General features: G+C 22.1%; 8 protein-coding genes across 8 annotated transcripts; 4 read left to right on the forward strand and 4 right to left on the reverse strand.

The window, feature by feature from the left end:
• Nucleotides 1-394: 394 nt before the first annotated feature.
• On the reverse strand, nt 395-2,166 carry PVVCY_0900990 (conserved Plasmodium protein, unknown function; the record flags this gene model as incomplete). Its single annotated transcript, XM_008626440.1, has 2 exons — nt 395-512; nt 599-2,166. 2 exons carry the CDS (start codon nt 2,164-2,166, stop codon nt 395-397), a joined length of 1,686 nt encoding a protein of 561 aa, XP_008624662.1.
• Nucleotides 2,167-2,782: 616 nt separating this feature from the next.
• Nucleotides 2,783-3,682, reverse strand: PVVCY_0901000 (syntaxin, putative; the record flags this gene model as incomplete). Its single annotated transcript, XM_008626441.2, has 1 exon — nt 2,783-3,682. The coding sequence occupies one exon, from the start codon at nt 3,680-3,682 to the stop codon at nt 2,783-2,785; it is 900 nt and encodes a 299-aa protein (XP_008624663.2).
• A 1,475-nt stretch (nt 3,683-5,157) lies between these two features.
• Nucleotides 5,158-6,503, reverse strand: PVVCY_0901010 (conserved Plasmodium protein, unknown function; the record flags this gene model as incomplete). The annotated part of the gene is made up of 3 exons (XM_008626443.2): nt 5,158-5,748; nt 5,912-6,120; nt 6,359-6,503. 3 exons carry the CDS (start codon nt 6,501-6,503, stop codon nt 5,158-5,160), a joined length of 945 nt encoding a protein of 314 aa, XP_008624665.2.
• A 2,318-nt stretch (nt 6,504-8,821) lies between these two features.
• PVVCY_0901020 (endonuclease/exonuclease/phosphatase family protein, putative) lies at nt 8,822-11,200 on the forward strand (the record flags this gene model as incomplete). The annotated part of the gene is made up of 4 exons (XM_008626444.1): nt 8,822-10,690; nt 10,780-10,876; nt 10,997-11,085; nt 11,183-11,200. The coding sequence occupies 4 exons, from the start codon at nt 8,822-8,824 to the stop codon at nt 11,198-11,200; spliced, it is 2,073 nt and encodes a 690-aa protein (XP_008624666.1).
• A 532-nt stretch (nt 11,201-11,732) lies between these two features.
• PVVCY_0901030 (conserved Plasmodium protein, unknown function) lies at nt 11,733-13,901 on the reverse strand (the record flags this gene model as incomplete). Its single annotated transcript, XM_008626445.1, has 1 exon — nt 11,733-13,901. One exon carries the CDS (start codon nt 13,899-13,901, stop codon nt 11,733-11,735), a length of 2,169 nt encoding a protein of 722 aa, XP_008624667.1.
• A 701-nt stretch (nt 13,902-14,602) lies between these two features.
• Nucleotides 14,603-16,063, forward strand: PVVCY_0901040 (peptidyl-prolyl cis-trans isomerase, putative; the record flags this gene model as incomplete). The annotated part of the gene is made up of 2 exons (XM_008626446.1): nt 14,603-15,175; nt 15,308-16,063. 2 exons carry the CDS (start codon nt 14,603-14,605, stop codon nt 16,061-16,063), a joined length of 1,329 nt encoding a protein of 442 aa, XP_008624668.1.
• A 496-nt stretch (nt 16,064-16,559) lies between these two features.
• PVVCY_0901050 (conserved Plasmodium protein, unknown function) lies at nt 16,560-17,844 on the forward strand (the record flags this gene model as incomplete). Its single annotated transcript, XM_008626447.1, has 3 exons — nt 16,560-17,103; nt 17,192-17,253; nt 17,752-17,844. The coding sequence occupies 3 exons, from the start codon at nt 16,560-16,562 to the stop codon at nt 17,842-17,844; spliced, it is 699 nt and encodes a 232-aa protein (XP_008624669.1).
• Nucleotides 17,845-18,208: 364 nt separating this feature from the next.
• Nucleotides 18,209-18,943, forward strand: PVVCY_0901060 (conserved Plasmodium protein, unknown function; the record flags this gene model as incomplete). The annotated part of the gene is made up of 4 exons (XM_037634314.1): nt 18,209-18,230; nt 18,346-18,418; nt 18,556-18,645; nt 18,910-18,943. 4 exons carry the CDS (start codon nt 18,209-18,211, stop codon nt 18,941-18,943), a joined length of 219 nt encoding a protein of 72 aa, XP_037490425.1.
• Between the last annotated feature and the right edge of the window lie 1,059 nt (nt 18,944-20,002).

The following is a 20,002-nucleotide window of genomic DNA, read 5'->3' on the forward strand; positions in this document are numbered from 1 at the left end:
AAAAAAAAAAAATTATTTTATATATACAATAATATTTATTTTATATACACAATGATAGCTAAAATGGGATGTAATTAGTAAAAGATAAGTCATTGCATATTTCATTAAGTACAATAACAAAGACGTGATTGAACTTTTTGAAAAAATAAAAATATAATAAATTATTAAAAGGGTAGCATAAAATATAGATCCTTCTTATGTATTAATATAATAAAATGACAAAAAAAAATGCTTGTTGGGAAATTTGCTATATATGGGTGTAAACTCCTCTTGATAAAAAAAAACCATCACTTAAAACACAACCATTGTTCATGCACCTATACAAATCCAATATGCACAATCATGAATTAGTATACCTGTGTGTGTGCAAATGAAAAAGTAGAAAATGTTTCCCTTAAAAATTCAATTTCTCAGCTATGTTCTTATTTTTTTCATGCTCTTTTTTCATTTCCTTTATTCTGTCTTTTATAATTTGTTCCCTTTCATCGGGCACGCAATCCAATCGTCGGTAGCTGCAAAGGTGAAGAGAAAATGAAAAAATGTAGACAACAAAATAAAAGAAATAAACCGCATGAATATTCCCATTTTTTGGACTTACCTAACATCTTCTGAAAGTTGTATAACCAACTTAGCATATTTATCAGACTGGTCGGAGTCATGCTTAATATAATTAGATTTGATAATAAAATTTTTAAATATTTTTTTTGCTTCATGTATATTTTTTTTTTTCCAATTTAAATAAGTTTGTTCTAAATGTTTTGGTTTTATAGCTTTAAATATTTTATTATTTTCATCTATAATTTGTATAACTTGTTCTAAAGATTTATTTATTAAGTTTATTGATAGTTCTGAAATTAATTTATCAAAACGTTCTCTTTTTAAATTTATATAATTATTTATAAAATCTTTATATATTATATATTTCTCTTTATCTGATAAAAATATTTGTTTATAATTTTCACTATTTAATATATCATTTGAGATTAAGCCAATTTCATCAAATTTTTTATCTTCTAAATATTTATGTTTTAAAAAATATTCCAAACTTTTTTCAACATCAGGATATTTTAATCGTTCATGTAAAAAAACTGTGAATAAATTTTTTTGATTTTTATCATGTCTTTCAAATTGGTTACTATTATGTTTTCTATATGTTTGGTTTTTATTATGTTTTCGATTTTCTAATATTTTTTTACTGATTATATCAAAAAGTTTATTTTTTTTTTCATAAGAAATTAATTCATATTTTTTATTTTTCATTAATGTATTTTTAATTTTAAACCATACACCTGCACTTTCACTTTGTAAAAAGTCCCATAGATCTTGTTCAAATTCTTGTTCTAACCTTATTTCTTTTTCTTTCAATAATTTGTCTAAATAATTATCTAATAATTTATTTCTTGTATTTTTCCATTGCTTAGTATGATTTCCTTCATATTCTGTTTTCCCTTTCAACAGTTTTATTATATCCTCTTTATGGTCATATAAATTTTCTAACTTATTTTCAAATTTTTTTAACAAACTTTGAAAGTTTTCAATTAACATTTTAAGCTCATTCTGTTTGTCTTCCTTTATTTCTTTTATTAATTTATAAAAATAATCTTTTCTTAAATCTTTTGGCACTTTCATAAATCTATTGTCATATAATATGTTACCTAAAACATTTTCATATTTACTAAATTCATTTATTTCTTTTTCAATTAACAAAGATTTATATCCATTTATTATTTTTTCCATTTCTTCATCTGCTTTATTTTTACTTTCATTGTCTCTTGATATTTCATTTTGAAACTCACTATTTTTAGCCTGCTCATAATTATTATCATTTTCTATATCATCATTTAGATTTTGTTTGTTTAGTAATTCTTCTACCTCTTTAGGACATTTCCATGTTTTTTCTTGAGTCCTTTTATTAAAATAAAATTTATAATTCTTACTTGTTTCTATAATAAACCATCCTTTACTTTTTTCTATATATTCCCAACTTTCAGGAACACCTACAAAATATTCTTGAACTTCCTTTGTTATTTTTTTACCCTCCTCTATCGCTGGACTATCTGATAATTTTACATCATCTTCATTACTTATTGCATTGCCACCATTTTCTTCTTCTTCTTCATTACTTATTGCATTATCAACATTATTTACATCGACCCCAGTTTCCATTTCTAAACATACTAAGCCCTTTCCATATATTTTAATTTTTTTTTTTTTTTTTTTTTTTTTTTTATTACTTTACATTTTCCCAAAATATCTTTCAATTTACATATAAAACTATTTATTTGTTTTTTTTTCAATATTAAAAAATGAATTAAAATAATTTTATATTTTTCTGCTATATATTCCTTTCTTTTGTATTTTTATTTACCCATTTTTTGTGTAGTTTTGTGTACCGTTTGACATGAAAAAAAAAAAAAAAAAAAACAGCCAAGCCATAATGGATAATACATATTTCGAGCCTAGTATACGAAACCAAAAGACTAACTTGATAAATTTTATTTTAATATCATAAATTAAAGTTTGATTATAAATTTTATATATCAAAAAATAATTTACTGAAAAAAGGGGAAAGTTTGGCAAGATATGCCACTATTGTATAAAAAACAAAAAAAAAAAAAAAAAATAATATAAAACTAAAAAGTTGCAAAGTAGGACAATTGCAAAATAATCACAACTGACAAACAAACGGAATATTCTCCCATTTAAGAAAACTATATTAATTATAATGTAGTAGTAGAAAATGTAGTAAAAATATAAAAGTGTAATAAAATATATGTGTATATTATCGCTTGAAATAAGAATACAAAACATAAAAAAAAATAAAGGATAAAATAATTCCAACTATTACAATAATTAAGTTTTGCTTGTCTGTTTTTTTTATAGTACTAATTAAAGAAGAAGATAATCCAATATAATTATACATATCAATAACTTTTTTCCGAACACCTTTTAAAAATTTATTTTGTTTTCTTAACATATCTAAGGTATTAAGACCTTGAACATGAAATATATTTAAATTATTTTCAACATCTTTTAAAATTTCTCTTTCTTTATTTAAATAACTAATTGTATTATCATCATTTCCAAATTTATTTTTTTTTTTATTATGTGAATATCCTAAACCATCATTATTATTATTTCTTACTTTTTCTTGTTTTCTTAAATTGGTTTTATAAATATTGTCTAAAGTTTTTATATAAGCATTTGCTTCACTAGTTAATGTCTCAATTCGTTTTTCCCAAATTATGTTTTTGCTATTTAAAATATCTCTATTATTAGTATTTACAAATTCAAAAGTATTTTTTAAAGTCTCTACATTTACATAAAAAGAATTTGTTAATGCATTTATTTTATTTAATGTTATATTATTTGTTGTTGTATTATTACTAGGTATAATATTACTATTTTTATTATACATATTATTGTAATTATTATATGAACTGTTCATATTTTCTTGTTTATCATTACTACTAATAATTAAATTATATGAATAAAATAAATTATAATTTTTTTCTAATTCTTTTCTAATCTTTATGATTTTACTATATATATTATTTAAACTCGATTCTTTCATCTCTTTATCATCATTTTCTTGATTATTTTCAATCTGATTATTTATCGAGTCTGTCTTCCCTATACCATCCCCTAAAAATGCTTCATATTTATACCCCATCTTTTCCATCAACTGTGTGCATTTATATAGCTACTTCATACTTTCTTTCATGCAAATTTAATCATTTGCTTTTTTTTTTTTTTTTAATATATATCTTTATATATGTTCAGGGAAATATATTTATTTCATTTATATTCTTCCACTGTTTGTATTTACCAATTTATACCCATATAACCGTCTTATCCTTGATCTATGTTTTAACATAATTTTTATGAACAAAATTTTAAATGTTCATAATTAGCTAGTTTTTTTTTTTATATAACCTACTAGCAATTTGGAACATTTCCAAAATAAGCTTAAGTAATATCTTTTTGTATTTGCCAAATTTGCAATTCAAAAAAAAATAAAATAATATAAAATTTGCAGAAAAAACCCATAATAAATTTAAATAAAGTATTGTACTAAATAAAGTATAATGCTAAACATATTTTAAAATATTAATAAAATATATAACATAAGGAGAAACGAAATAATTGCATTAACATATAGCGTTACTACTCTTGAAAAAAAAAAAAAAAAAAAAAAAATTATTTATGCATAGTAGCAGCTGGTTAAAATAAAAAGAGCATTTGAAATAAAATATGGAAGAGATATATTAAAAAAGAATAACCCCAAATATTCTCAAAATATTCATAAGCATATTTTTAAAATATGACTAAAAATATGTATATATAAATTATATGCATAAAAATATATATAAAATATTGTAATATAAAAATATTATATATTATCCAAAATATTATGACTTGTACATGTAATAATTGGATACTGAATAAATATGGTGAGCTTAAGTACTCTCAAAATGCTACATAAAATAGCTTAAAAAAATGAGGAAGGAAAACATATTTTATATCACATATGTGCAATTTAGTAAGGGTAAAAATAAACTGAACAAGTATATATATAAGCCCATATGAAAATTCATGTAATAGTTGATATGTATGTCTTAAGCAGGATAAGGCATACCCAAACAAAATAAGAAATAAATATATCAGTTTAAAAAATAAACTGTTAATAAATTTGTAAAGCATTAAACATTTTATATAATATCTCTTCCTCGTATTAATACATTTTTTGGTTGTTTTTTACAAAAATCTATATTAATGTTTCAACCTACCAAAAGGTTTTTTTCATATACAATTTTAACACTGGTACATATTTTATATGAACATGCTATTCGGTAAAAAAAAAAAAAAAAATGAAGCATCCTTATTAGCTTCTCTAATGTAAACTGCATAAATGACACACAAAAAATTTTGAAATATTATAGACAGACAAATAAATATATAGCATGTTCATTATATTATTAAAAATAAAAGTGGCATATGATAATTTGTTTTTCATTTTTTAATTAATGATATATATTCCTTGTTACGTTATGAAACAAAAAAAAAGTAAAATTTAATAATGTGAAACAATGGATATGTAAGCCCCCCTTTTTTATGAAAAAAAATATTATTATAAAAGATTTTATTTTGTATATTTCACCAAACATTTCCGTTACTTGCTATATTAAGATCTATATTTAAAAATATTTGTTTAAACATATCATAGTTTATATATAAATTATTAATATCAATTGAAGAATAATTGTTTTCTTTTTTTTTTTTATCAACATAATCTTCGAAATAAATATTTTTCTCTAAATTTTCTTTAAAAGATTTATTGTTAGTAAAATATAAAAACATATTTATAACATCTTCAATATTTATGTTAATATTAAAATGTTGTAATGTTTTTTGAATTTTTTGAATGTTTATTAAATTTTCCAAATTTTTATTATAATATATTATTTCATCATAATTGTCTATTTTTTTAAAACTTATTTTTTTTTTTATTTTATGTTTCATTTCTTCTTTTAATATTTCATCATCACTTATTTTATTATCAATATTAAGAATATAATTCCATATATATTCTATTTTATTATCTATAATATTTTTAAGTTGGGTATCATCCGATTTTTCATAAATTGTCTTAATTTTACCACCACGTTTTCTTAACGTTTTTTCTAAATTTTGGACGTTAGAATTTTTTTTTTGTTTCTTCATTTTTTTTTCCAAATAAATATCAATCTTACAAATTTAACAAAAAAGTTGTTGTGTAATTAGGCAAAATCTCGAAAACTATATAGACTATTTTTTGTCTTTATAATTTTATTTTTGATCTGTCTATCCCACTGCTATAACATTTGCAATAAAATTATCGCTTTATTTGAAAACTATTAGTTGAATATACATCAGTAGTTTTTTCATTTGTTATCAAACATTTATCAATTCGTGATGAAGGACTGCCTTTATTTGTTAAAAAATTTCTGAACTTATCCAACGATTCTTTATTTTCACTTTCAGCAGTACCTATTACTGTATTTTTATTTGTATTCTGTACATATCCTTTTATATTTAACACATCAGCTTCCAGTTTTGTATATTTTCGAAAAAAAACACCTAAAAAAATATAATTATTTTGATACTACTATTACGTGTGCATATATATTAAAGAGGAATATATAATATGCATATATAAACTGATGAATATGTAGAAATAAATTATATAAAGATTGCTCATAAAATTTTTATAACTATTATTTTTTTGTTTAAAAGAAAGAATAAAATGGTGATATAACATGAAGATTGTTTATTTCTCTTTTTATATTTCTATATTTTTTTTTTTTTTTTTTCAAACCTTGAACCTTTCCGAAAACTTCAAAATCAAATTTATATATCATTTTACTATAATTAGTAAATTGTCTTCTTGTATAATTTTTGTTTGCTAAATATTTTGTCTTTGGAAGTAAAAATAAAAAGCTAGATAATATAGATATTCTCATATCCACTGTTTGTGTGATGATTTAGTTTAGCTTAAGGAGTGTATACAAAATGACTAAAATAAAAAGCAAACAAACTCAAATATGCATAAATAAGTATATATATGATTAAGCGGATTAATTTATTTCCCATAAAAAATGTAAAAAAAAAATATTTTATTTTTCAAACTATTTTGTGGGTCTCTATATTTACACAACTTACATAACCATTGTTATTTTGTTATCCTATTGTTTCATTATTTTTCATTTTAAAAATGTTCATATTTTTTTTACATTTTTCATTCATATATTATATGATTAAATTATTCCATTCAAGCTTATGGTGATAAATTATGAAATTTTTTTAATTATGTAAATGGTAAAAATATTTATTTTTTTGCTCATACCTTTGAATATACCATTGGGGAAAAAAATATAAGTAATTAGCACTAAATAATTAAATAAAAAATATTTTTTATAATAATTAATGACAGTTAAACACGTTTATTTTTTTAAGTCATCATGTTTTAAATTTTATATGCTTATTTATTCTTTTACAAAGTTATACACAGTGATATATTTTTACTTATAGTTCATGTACAAATAATGGGTATATTTATGTGTAGATTATGCCACCTCATTTTTAATACATATTAATTAGGCATAATATATAGTGTGTTTTTTTTCTTTTTTTAATTTGGAGCAACTTAATAAGTACACTCTTTTCATTTATTCATCCAGCATACAACTATACATCCCCCTTGTTTATATTTATGTAACATACTAAGACGTAAAAAGTGAAATAATAAACTGGGCTTTTTTTAAGTATAAATAATTAGGCTTAAAAATTGGAATATTTATAATGGTATTATTTTTTTGAAAACAGAAATAAAATATGTATAGAATGTATCTGGCGTAGTCTTAACTTTCCCCCCCTCTTTTTGTTCTTATTTATGTTAAAAAGGTGTATTAAAAATTTAGATATAAGTTGTGTTATCTTGTTGATAAGGTGAAGAAGGATATCCTGTAATTGTCAGCAAATGATATATTGTATATATAAATTCTTTGACATGCGTGGGTATAATTTTCCTAAACCGACATGTATATACATACTAGTATACACACACATAAATACATGCATAATATTTACTCTTGCAAAGTATTAAATATGTAGTGATGATTAAATTTTGGTTGATAATTCTACACATGCTTTCTTTAGTACTACACATAAAATGTAAATACCCGTAAAGAAATGCCACGCTTTCTATAAATAATTAAAAGCAAAAAAAAAATAATATCATATACATGTAAATCCCTTTTAATAGCATTTAAAATAGTATATAAAAAAATTCATTAACCTTCAAACCAGACAAATATATTCTCTTTTTTTAATTTTCCCTTTTTAATGTGTATTATTTGGAAAAAAAATGAAATAAATAAATATAAGTAAAAATATGTAAAAAAAAATTTACTTTTATTTTTTCATTATGAATTACAACATATATAAATAAATATGCATTTCTACATGTACGTGATGCAATTAAAAGATAATTGAAAATAATTAGACCGTACTTACCATTTCTCTTTTTATACTTTATAAAGACATAGACAAAAATAAAAACAAAAAAAAGGAAAAAAAAAACAAAAAAAAAGGAAAAAAAACAAAAAAAAAGGAAAAAAACCAAAAAAAAAGGAAAGAAAGAGAAATTAAACTGGTGTAATGAGGATATAAGTGAAAAAAATAAAAATTTTACACTATTTTAAATATCGGTGTTTTTTATTTTGAAATAAACTCAAATTAATATTTTCATACCATGTGGTTTTCAATATCATATAGTTCTTTTTTTAATTTTCTTATTCATTTTTTTATAACATGTTTGGAACATTGTATTTTGTATATTTTTTTATTTAGCATAATTTATTTATTTTCATTACTTATGTTTTAAAGTGGTTTTACAATTTTGTCTGCAATTTTGTTTACAATTTTGTTTGCAATTTTGTTTACAATTTTGTTTGCAATTTTGTCTGCAATTTTGTTTGCAATTTTGTCTGCAATTTTGTCTGCAATTATATTTATAACTTTTTGTAAATAGTAAAACAGATTTAATCTGCATTCCCCTTTAAGCGCTTTAAATTGTAAGCACAATTTTGCAAGCACAACTTTGCAAGTGTAATTTTTTTTGTTTTTTTAAATAATGCTTGAGCTCAATATTTGCATTGGCTTGTAGTAAAAAAATAAAAGTGAAATAAATTTCCCTTTTTAATATGATCACCCAAATACTCCAGTGGAAAAAAAAGGACAGACAAACGCAAACTGTTTGATTATTGAAAGTTCTAAAAATATGAAAGAGATCGAAAAAAGAGAGAATAATGATCAGGTTAAAAAAGTTGAAAAAGGTATGGGCGGGGAAAGTAAAACAGTTTTCACCATGAGCCAACAAAATAATAACATGAAAAATTATCCGTTACATAAATATCGAAGTAGGAGTGAATCAAATGGGCGTGTAAGAGGTCATATAAATTTTCTGGAAGGTTTGAGAGAAAGAAATGAAAAAAACATACCTTCAACAAATAAAGAGTATCAAAAAGATGGAATTGAAAATCTGTCTATTTTTGGTACTAGAGGGATTAATAAATTTAATAACAAAGAAAAAGGATTCATTAGAAATAATGAAAAGGGTAAACAAAAAAATGATAAAAAAAATGTAGTAGGATATAACTATTTTACTAATAGACAACAAATGATAAGTAGTGAAAATATAAATATTATAAAAAATGTACCAATAAGTATTTATGTTGGTACATGGAATTGTGAATATTCTGATTTTACAAAAGGATATGAATATGAAAAAAAAAGATATACAACAAACTATTTAAGTGAAAATACAAAAGATGAATTATATTCTATGAAACTTGATGATAGATATACTGTCCGTTCTATAACTCCATTAATTTGTATCGCCCCATCTATAAAAGAGGATAAAAATAATACTAGTGAATATTATGATGAACTTATCAATTTCAAATTAACTAATAAAAATGATAATAAAGTTACAGATAAAAAAAGTTTAAGTACAAATGAGAATACCCCAAAGGACCTTAGTAACATCTCTGAGGTTGATAAAGGGAAGTATAAAATTGATGTGATCAAACACAATGAAAACATTTCAAAAGGCAGGAACACTATAACAGGCACTGAAATAAGTGGAAAACGTTTTGAAAATAATATAGATTACTGTATACGCACGCCAAACAAACAAATATATCCCCCCAAAAATACACAGTACGATAAAACTATTTTAAATACGTCAAACCTATTCGTTGAAAGTTCTATTAAAAGAAAAACAATAGGAGCAGAAACAAATATTCATAGTTATAATAAAATAGCTGAAAAAAAAATAAATAGTTTACAAAATTATAAATCTCAAGAAACCGAAATATTCTCTCATTGGATATCACCATATTATGATGTATATGTTATATGCTTACAAGAATCAATTTCAGATAGTATAATAGAATGTCTATCTATGTATTTAAAAGAAATAAATCAAGAGACATATGAATTTTTGCCTTTAGCAGATTATAAATTATCAGGTTATGGTGATGGTGCATTCTTACAAATGAAATCTACAACAATAGCTGCTTGGGTAAGAAAATCAAAACTTCATCCTAAAGGTCCAGTTAAATTATGTGCATCTAAAACAATAGCTTTTAATAAATTAAATAATAGTAAAGGTTGTGTATCTATATTATTAAATATATTTAATCAATTTGTTTTATTTATTGGTTGTCATATGCCTGCTAAAGATCAAGAATTGCGACAAAAATCCAGAGAATTCATTTTAACAAAATTAAGTGAATATTTTAGTAATAAAGCAACATCAAACTTTAAAGATGTTTTTCATCATGTTATATGGATGGGTGATTTTAATTTTAGAGTACATGGAATACAAATAGAAAAGGTTGTTCATTATTTAAAAACAAATAATTTAAAAGAATTGCTAAAATATGATGAAGCAAATTCACCATATTCTTACGATTTATCTATAAGCTTTCAAGAACAACCAATTAATTTTTTACCTACTTATAAAAAAAATGGAAATAGACCTATTATTGATAGAAGTGATACAAAATGGGTTGAAAAGGAATACAAACTTATTCATAATATAAAATGGTATAAGGGAGGAAAACAAGAACCCCGCATTCCTTCAGTATATATTAAAAAATTTCAAACTATTTTTATCATATTTTTATAAAATTTACTATTCATTTTGTTTTTTTGCATATACATTATTTTTAGTGGACTGATCGGGTATTTAAGTGGTCCTGCGATAAGACTCAAAACTGTTTGACCTTCGTTCCTAACACTTACATTTCACCGATACCCAAAGAAAAATGTAACGAAAAAATATTTCACAAATATTACAATTTCAATTCTTTGCTTCCTCAAAATGTTATTACTACACATAATATTACACTGATTATACATTCTTCATTCTTTTTAAACCTTACCCAAGGCATACTCATGTGTAGCGATCATAGCCCCGTCTCCTGTTGTTTTCAAATGTACAAAATGACTAACGAAGAGGATATCCCTTCGACAAAAGTAATGACTAATCTAAAAGAAGTAGAAAAATCAGACCTTGACAATTACATTTATGCACATTTTTCATGTATAATCTTATCTTTTTACCCTTTTTCAGAGCATTTGGAAATTTTGATTATTCCCATTTCACCATCAAAAAGTTTCATGTTTTATTCTTCTTTTGTATTTCTTTACTTTTATTATAATTATTTTTTTAGGAATTTTTGTTTATATTATTAATTTTTATATTTTCATGCACACATTTATTTATATGAATTCAAAAATAAACTTGAAAAAAAAACTGATTAATTTTCCCAAAGCACTAGGTCAACATTAAATCATGTGTTAATGCATATAAGGAAAGAGATAATAAAAAAAATATGTAAAAAATAGCTATGCCAATAATGGAAATGATGGTACGTGTAAATGAAATTCTATAAAATCGGTGTACTTAATAAAAAGATAAAAACATGCGGATTTTCCTTACCCAACTTTTAGGTATAAAGTTCGAAGGAAATTTACTACCATTTCAAATGAGAGCAATATGTTTCTGCTTTTATAATCTTTATATTTTATAAGTTGTCACAAATATGTTATTAAAAGATGGGAAATAAAATAAAAAAAGTATATCAATGTACAATTAAAAGGTTGTCTTTACTTCTTTCTGATCAACCAATCCGATTGCATGTGTCGAGCAGAATTAAGTAAAGAAAACCGTTTGATGAAAACATAAACAAATGAAGAGATGATTGTGTAGATATTTCTTTAAAATTTTTTTCATAATTAACAAAATTATATTCATATCCATGCATAGACATAACATAATGTAATTTATTTACATTTTGAATGCCATCTTTTTTTAGCATTTGATTTAACAAGAAATTAAAAATGGGAAAAATGTTTGAACTATTTATTAATCCATTATTTAAAATAATTTTTTGTATTTGATTTTTATTTTGTTTTTCTTTAAGAAATTTTTTAGATTTATTTTTAAATTTTATTTGTATATCCAAATGTATTTTTCCTATATATTCAGCTAAATAGTTAATAAATTCATCATAATTTTGTTCATCCATTTTTAAGTTAGTTACATTTTTAAAATCCATTGTCTTTGCATTATAATTCATAATTTGTAATAAAGATTTTTTTTCTAAAAATATTTCATCGTCTACAAAATAATTTTCTCGATGTGTTTGTAAAAAATTCAAAATTTTTTTAACTTTTTTATTTTTATATTCTTCAATCAATTCAGAGCATTCTTTTTTTTGACAACTTTCATTATTTATTATGTTGCCATTATTTTGTGCATCTTTTTGTTTATGATTTTTATTTTGTCTGTTACTATTCCCTTCCTCTCTTTTTATATTGCAAAAGTCGAGTATACCATCATCACTGCTATCAGACAAGTTTTTATTTATATAAAATGTCTTATCATTTATGCAGGGCATCGTATTATGTATATTTCCTTTTGCTTGCCCACCATTCTCATTAGTATCACTGCTTAGGTTTGCATCCCTTTTTATGTTGTGGCGTAATTTATTTTGCGCGTAATATATATCGTCTCTGATTGATGGAGAATTACTTGACTCGTCTGTTTCATTATGTTTGTTATTTATAATTTTATGTTTTTCCCATTGAGAGAATATATTATTTTGTATAAATTCTACATCTAGTTCGTAATAAAAATTATTTGATTTTTTATTTTTAGAAAAATTTAAGTTTGGATTTTTATCAATCTCATTTTCTATGTTATATTCAAAAGATGTTGTTAAATTGGTGGATAAATTAGATGTACTAAATATATCTTTATATATATCTGTTATTGAATTTAACTGATTTAATATACTAACATTTTCATTATTATTAATAGTTGGATTGTTTAAATTTATTTGTTGATAATTATTATTATTTAGTAATGTGTCATTACTATTTCCTTGATATGTTGTTTCATGATATTCAAGATGTATAGGATAAATTTTTGCATTTTTACTTTTATTTTTTAAAAAAATACTACTTAATTTATTTATAAAATCAGTACTATTATTATAATTATCATAGGTACCTATTAAATTCATTGGATATATGTTAAGTTCAGAAAAAAAATTTTTATATATTTCTCTCATTTTATATTTTTGATTATACACTTTGCAATTTTCTAAATCTTCGTTGTTATTTTTATTTGTCTTGTTCACCTTTTCAAAGGTAGAATTAATTTGTTTTGTTTTTTTTTCACAATCTATAGTAGTTCTACCGTTTTGGTCATATATGGATTCTCTTTTTTCATCAACTTCGGAAGAAGTATTTAAATCGATCATTACTATATTTGAAAGCCCATGCTTATCTTTATATAAATTTTTGTGTGTTATTAAACTTAATTTTGTCAAATCATTGACACAAAGATATATATAATTATTATCGATATATATTTTGTTATGATATTTTGAATCACAATTAATAAGAACTTGTTTATATTCCTTACAAATATTATTTATATAATCACTCGTAAAAAAGGTAGATAAATAAATGTTTTTCATAAGATAAGATGTTTTATGTTTTACAACATTTGTATATATATGTTCAGCATTTATAATATCCTTATCATTTTCAGTAAAGTTTGTTAAAATAATTTGACTATTAATTATATTATTATTTAGAATTTTTTCAAGATTATTCAATTTTTTGTTTTTTCTAAAATATTCTAAGTAACAAATTTCATCATTTTCATTTTTTTCTTCTGATTCAGCAAATTGTTTAAGCTCATCAAGATTTATCACTTCAAGTGTTGTATATATCAGTCCTGTGTTATTCACATTTTTTTCATTCCCAATGAAATACATGGCTTATAATTTCACAAAATATGTTTTACAAACATTAAGTTTGCAAAAATAAAAAAAAACAACACAAAATTATAGTTTTATTTTATACGGATTTAATGGGTACATAATATTACTATGGGATAATCATTGGCATGCTTATTAATTTTTCAGATATTTTTTTATGCTATTACTCTTGTTATTGTTCATTTTTTATTATTTGCTTCTTATTATTAATTTTCTTTTTCTTATTATTTTTCCACGCTCTTTGCAACATAATTGGGTAGCCTTTATACGCTTATTGAGTCGTGAAGGCTTTGGCATAATTTGCATACCCCCCTTGTGCATTTCCCCTACTCATACCCATTTTATTTTTATATTTTTTTGACACGTTTTACACATTAGCAGTTTTATTGAAACACACATTTCTATGCTATTTTGTTTTTATATATTACATATTTATTTTATTATTTTTATTATTATTTTTTTTTTTTTTTTTTTTTTTTTACCTTTTTCACACCTTCCTCTTTTTTGATTTACATAATTTTCCTAATTTTCATTCATTAAAATGTTAACATAGAAATATATATATAATAAAAACATTAGTCTGATTATCTTTATTTTTTTCACTTTCATTTTTTATTTTTTTTATTATAAATTTTTTTTTCGCAATATCTAGCTAAAGCGAAAATACATTACATTTGAATAGCTATCTTAATCTTGAAATGACTGTAAGCACATCAGAAAATGTTTACAAATTTGTAAAAGACTGTATAAAAATAAAAGAAAAAATCGAATGTATAAATAAAATTAAAAAAGACGAAACCCCAAAAGTTGAAAAAAATGAGTTAGCAAAAGAACTACAAAATCAAACATCAAATAAATTATCAAAGTATAATGTAGATTATTCAAAATTTGAAAATTGCATTAAAGAAATTGAAGCAGAAGAAGAAGAAAAAAAAAACATTGAAGAAAAAAAAAATCGTTTTTTAAATAATCGAAATCCATGTTCTCATGATCATTCAAAAGAAAGACAATTATATGAAAAAAATTCAACCGAAAAAATTAAAGCATCAAATGTTTTTAATGAACAAGGAAAAAAAGCATTTTATGAAAAAAATTATAAGCTTGCTTGTCTTTATTTTAGAAAAGGATTAATACAATTAGATTATAGTTTTCCTTCAGATAAAAAAGAACAAGATGAGCAAAACGAATTAGAAATTAAACTCCATCTTAACATGGCCCTAACAAATTTTCATATGGCTGATTATTATAATTGTATTAGTGAATGTTCTACGGTAAGACTAAAAATAAGAAAAATATGTCACACCAATGTGTATACATATATGCATGCCCTATCGTCACTTATTCGAAATTGACATTTTTATAGTGTCTCTCATTTTGCCTATACATTTATTTCATTCTTGCAGGTTCTTAATCTTGACAAAAATAATGTAAAAGCATTTTACAGAAGGGGCCAAGCTTATATGAGCCTAGATTTATATAGCAAAGCAAAGGAAGAGTTTCAAAAAGTCGAAAAAATTGACCCCCATGATAAAAATATAAAGAAATCCTTATTAGAATTAGAAAGGAAAATATTAATTTACGATAAAAAAAAAAAATTATTATGCTCTAAAATGTTTTCATCAAATGTAAATGATAATGGTCATAATACAAAAGAAGTTTCTCAAACTAATTGTGATACACAAGTTGATAAAACTAAAAAACATTTTGAAGAAAAGGATAACAATGGGGAGCAAACTAAAAGTATTGCTAATCACAACAGTCTTAGTGACACTCCTAAGCATACAGTAATAGAAAACAGAAACAATACCCTAAAAGAAATACACAAAGACAACAATTTAAATATAAAAAGGGTAGCAAATAAGATTATAGATAATAATTCATATAAACACAAGGATCAAGAGTATTTATTCATGTTAAATAATTTCAAATTTTTTGGAAAAGATTCTCAATTATTTTTAATAAACAATATATTTATATATCTTTTTATTTGTTTTATATTATTATTATTATTGTATATAATAATTTTTATTGTTATTTTTTATAAACATGCCTCAATGGTAATATTATTATCATCATTGTCAATGTTATGTTTTATTTGTATATGTATATATATCTACAATAAAAATGTATATATTAATATAACACATAAGAAAACATAATTTGTATTTCCACATTTTTAGCTATATATAAATATATCGATATTAATATATGACCATATTAAGTTCGATAAGTTTTTAAAAAATTCCAAAGTAAAAAAGGAAATCCATAAAGCTTGTTAAAATTGATAAAAAATATTAATATGTTTACAAATTTTTGACGGTTATTCATTATATACGTAAAATTATTTTTCTTATTTTGCAAAATTATCTCCCTTTTTATGTTAATACAATTTGTCAATCAAAGGAGGGAACAAATTTGTAAGGAAAAAATATAAAAAAAAATACGCATGTTACATGTGTAACGTTTTTAAATTTTGGAAATTCGAAAGAAATGAAAAGTTTAACATATTTGTGCTGTTCCAATCAATTAAATAAAAGAAACAGCATGGCCATATTTTACCCTTCAAAAAAGTAGTAAATTAATTTATATTTAAATATTCCATATTTACACTAAAAAAAAAATTTATAAAATTTGTATTTTTTTTTAATTCTCAAAATGTGTCACTATGGAATACATAAAATTGAAACAGGAAAGGGACCAATAAATGTATACTTTGAAAAACAAAGTAAATTATATTGCTTAGTTCATACGATAAATAATATATTGCAGGCACATGTATATTCTCCCAATGATTTTAGAGAATTTGAAAACAACTTTGATTACACAAAGCTAAATAATAACACGTCAGACGATAATAATAGCATAAATGAAAACAATAATAAATCTGGTGACCTAAATATAAAAGACACACTAAATTTTGAAACCATTTTTTCCTATATTAAAAGAGGAATTAATTATTTTGGAAATTTTAATATTGATGTTTTATATTTTTTTGTGAGCAAACATAATATTGAATTACATTGGGTTGACAATAAAGAAATATTTAAAAAATTAAATCAAAATAATGATTGCCTTTCATTATTTAGTGACACCGTTTTAAATGACCAAAAGCTAATTGCTTTTGTAATAAATTTAGTTAAAATAAATTTTTTAAATATTTACAAACATAGACATTTTTATACAATAAGAAAAATTTCAGGTATATAACTATTTATTATTTTGCTCGTTAATATATAATTTTTCATAATATTTAAAATTGGCAAACTATTTATCTTCTTATCTTGTAGGCATGTGGTTCGTGCTGGATTCCTCACACAGCAAGCCCGTTTTGTTACCTACTAGCCAAGAAGTAAATATCGAAAAGAATGCATAATATATATATACTAATATAGCATAATATTCCAATTCACACACAAATAAGCTGACAATATAATACTTCTTATCATCTCAAATACTAGCATACACCATTTTTATTACAATAATATTGCCAACATAAAAATATGTATATATTTTTAATCTTAACACGTTTCTTATTCCTGCTCTTTCTTTTTACATCCCAAAATATGTATTAAAAAATATATATATACATAATTTTCCCCTTTTAATACCAATGTTTTAAATTATAATACATTTATATAGTTAAGAAGAGATTATATACAACTTTATTTGGAATAATATATTTTCTACCACGCTTTTATATTCTTAAATTTCGTCTCTTAATTATAAATTCTCCATAACATATATATATATATATATATATGTTAATTAAATTTGGACGTATAAATTATATATACATCCTTACACATTCAAATTTTATATTTTCCTTTTTTCCTTAAATATTTTTCAGATAAACAAACATTTAATTAATATAGTAAAAGATAATAATTTCACTAATCGTGATAATTATATTATACAAGTTTTTAAAAATTCTGAGAAATAACACCAAAGGGAATATTTTAAAAAATTATGCATGCGCAAAACTTTTTTTTTAATAAAAAAAAAAAAAACATTTTTAATGCTAGCGCTTTGAAATCCTTATAATAATACGTAATATAAATATATGCATATTATATTATATTTCATCTTTTTTTTGTTTTTATTTTTTTGGAGTTATTGATTTATAAATTTTCCTTTTAACTATTTTACTTAATATTTTTTTATAAAACATAATAATTATTATATATTCAATACAATATATTTTTAGCTATAAAATATTAATATCTCAAATTAATAATATATAGAGAAAAAATAAAAAAGAGTTATAAAATTAGTAATGCTTATCAAAATTTGAAGAAACAACAAAAATGAGTGACAAATCCAGGCGAAGTAAAAATATATGCTACATATATGCATTTTGGAGATATAAGAATTATATATGTATATAAATTTTTTTTACAAGGGACAATAAATGCTATATTCTTATGTTTTTTAAAATTTACAGGCTTTCTTTTAGGAATTGTTATAATACTAGTATTATTTTCATTTGCAACATTCGAGCCTTATAGATACATGTGGTAAGAAACAATACTTCAAATATTAACCAAAAATATAAACCAGAAAAACATTAATTTACAAAGATATAACATTATATATGCATTTTTATCATTAAGCACAATATTTCCAAAAAATTGATATATTTTTTTTATTTCAGGGTATTTCTAAGTATATGCGTATCCGTGCTACTAATAATTGATATGATGTTTTTTGGGCCTGATAAATTTATATATGATCCTTTTTACTCGTAATTAAATATTTCAAAATAAATTATACAACAATATAGTTTTGCATACGCATACATACATATGTTACACCATTATGCATGAATTATGTGCTTGGAAAAAAACTTTGCATTTTTTAGAGAATATTTATTAAAGCACATATAATTTATATAGAGAATTTCCTATGTAGATATATTTGTGTCTCAAGCTATTTTTTATGTACTTATTAATATATCCAATCCATCCTATTTATAATCTCATACCTTTTTTTCTTTTTTTTTTTGAAGGAATTGGGAGAAGACGCATATAAAAGACTTATAAATACGGAATAATCATTTTTACATTATTGTATATATAAATTATTGGTGTGCCCCATTTTTTATTTTTAAAGAATATATATTGCTATTTTGTTTATAGTGCTTCTTTTCAAGAATTTTTTCCGACTTTTATTATATACATTAATTTTTTTGTTATATATTCATTATTATTTTTATTTTTTTTATGTTATAATTTTAATATATAGTTGCAAACATGTTTGTTAACAAATATAATAAATAAGATAAAATATAAAATAAATTAAAGTATGCAATATTACATTGAGATAAGGGGGTACACAAAATACATTGTGTAAAACTTTTTAATATACTATGGAAAATTAAATAGGACATATCCAATTGAAACCATGCATAAAAAATTAATTAATAAAGTTAACTATTTTTTAATTAATTATTTTATTATGCATTTTTAAAACATTATGAACATGTAATAACATAAATAAAAAAATAGCTTTAAGTGAAAAAAAGTGTACACAAAATACGCATACAAAGCTAGTACTTTTTTTAACTTTTTTTTTTTAATAATAATATAGTATTAAATTCATAATATTTTAATGATAAATTAATATTTATTATGACTATGTTATAAATTAAGTAAAAAAATAAAAAAAAATATGAACAATTAATAATTTAAAAAAATAATATACAAAAGTGTGTATGCTAATGTATTTAAATAAAAAAAATATACATGCATTTTCTCCTTTTCCTTTATTATATGTATTTTTCCTTATTTTTTATTTAATATATTTTGTTTTGATTTTATTATGTATCTCACTTTTTAATGGCATCAAAAGGAAATATTAAGAATTTTTAAAGTTAATTTTAATTGCCCAAAAAAGGAATACATGCATGCTATAAAAATATTGTATGCATACATTCCACACTTGCATGATGAAATACCACAAATACATTATTAAACAAAATCATAAAATAAAGTATGTAAATCATTGTTATGTATTGACTTGAATATTCTCACCGTATTGTTATTAAGCTATCCATATATTGCTATACTTTGAAGTATAAAGCAACGTATATATAGAGATGG

This window comes from Plasmodium vinckei (genome assembly GCF_900681995.1).
Source record: "Plasmodium vinckei vinckei genome assembly, chromosome: PVVCY_09".
Lineage (NCBI taxonomy): Eukaryota > Apicomplexa > Aconoidasida > Haemosporida > Plasmodiidae > Plasmodium > Plasmodium vinckei.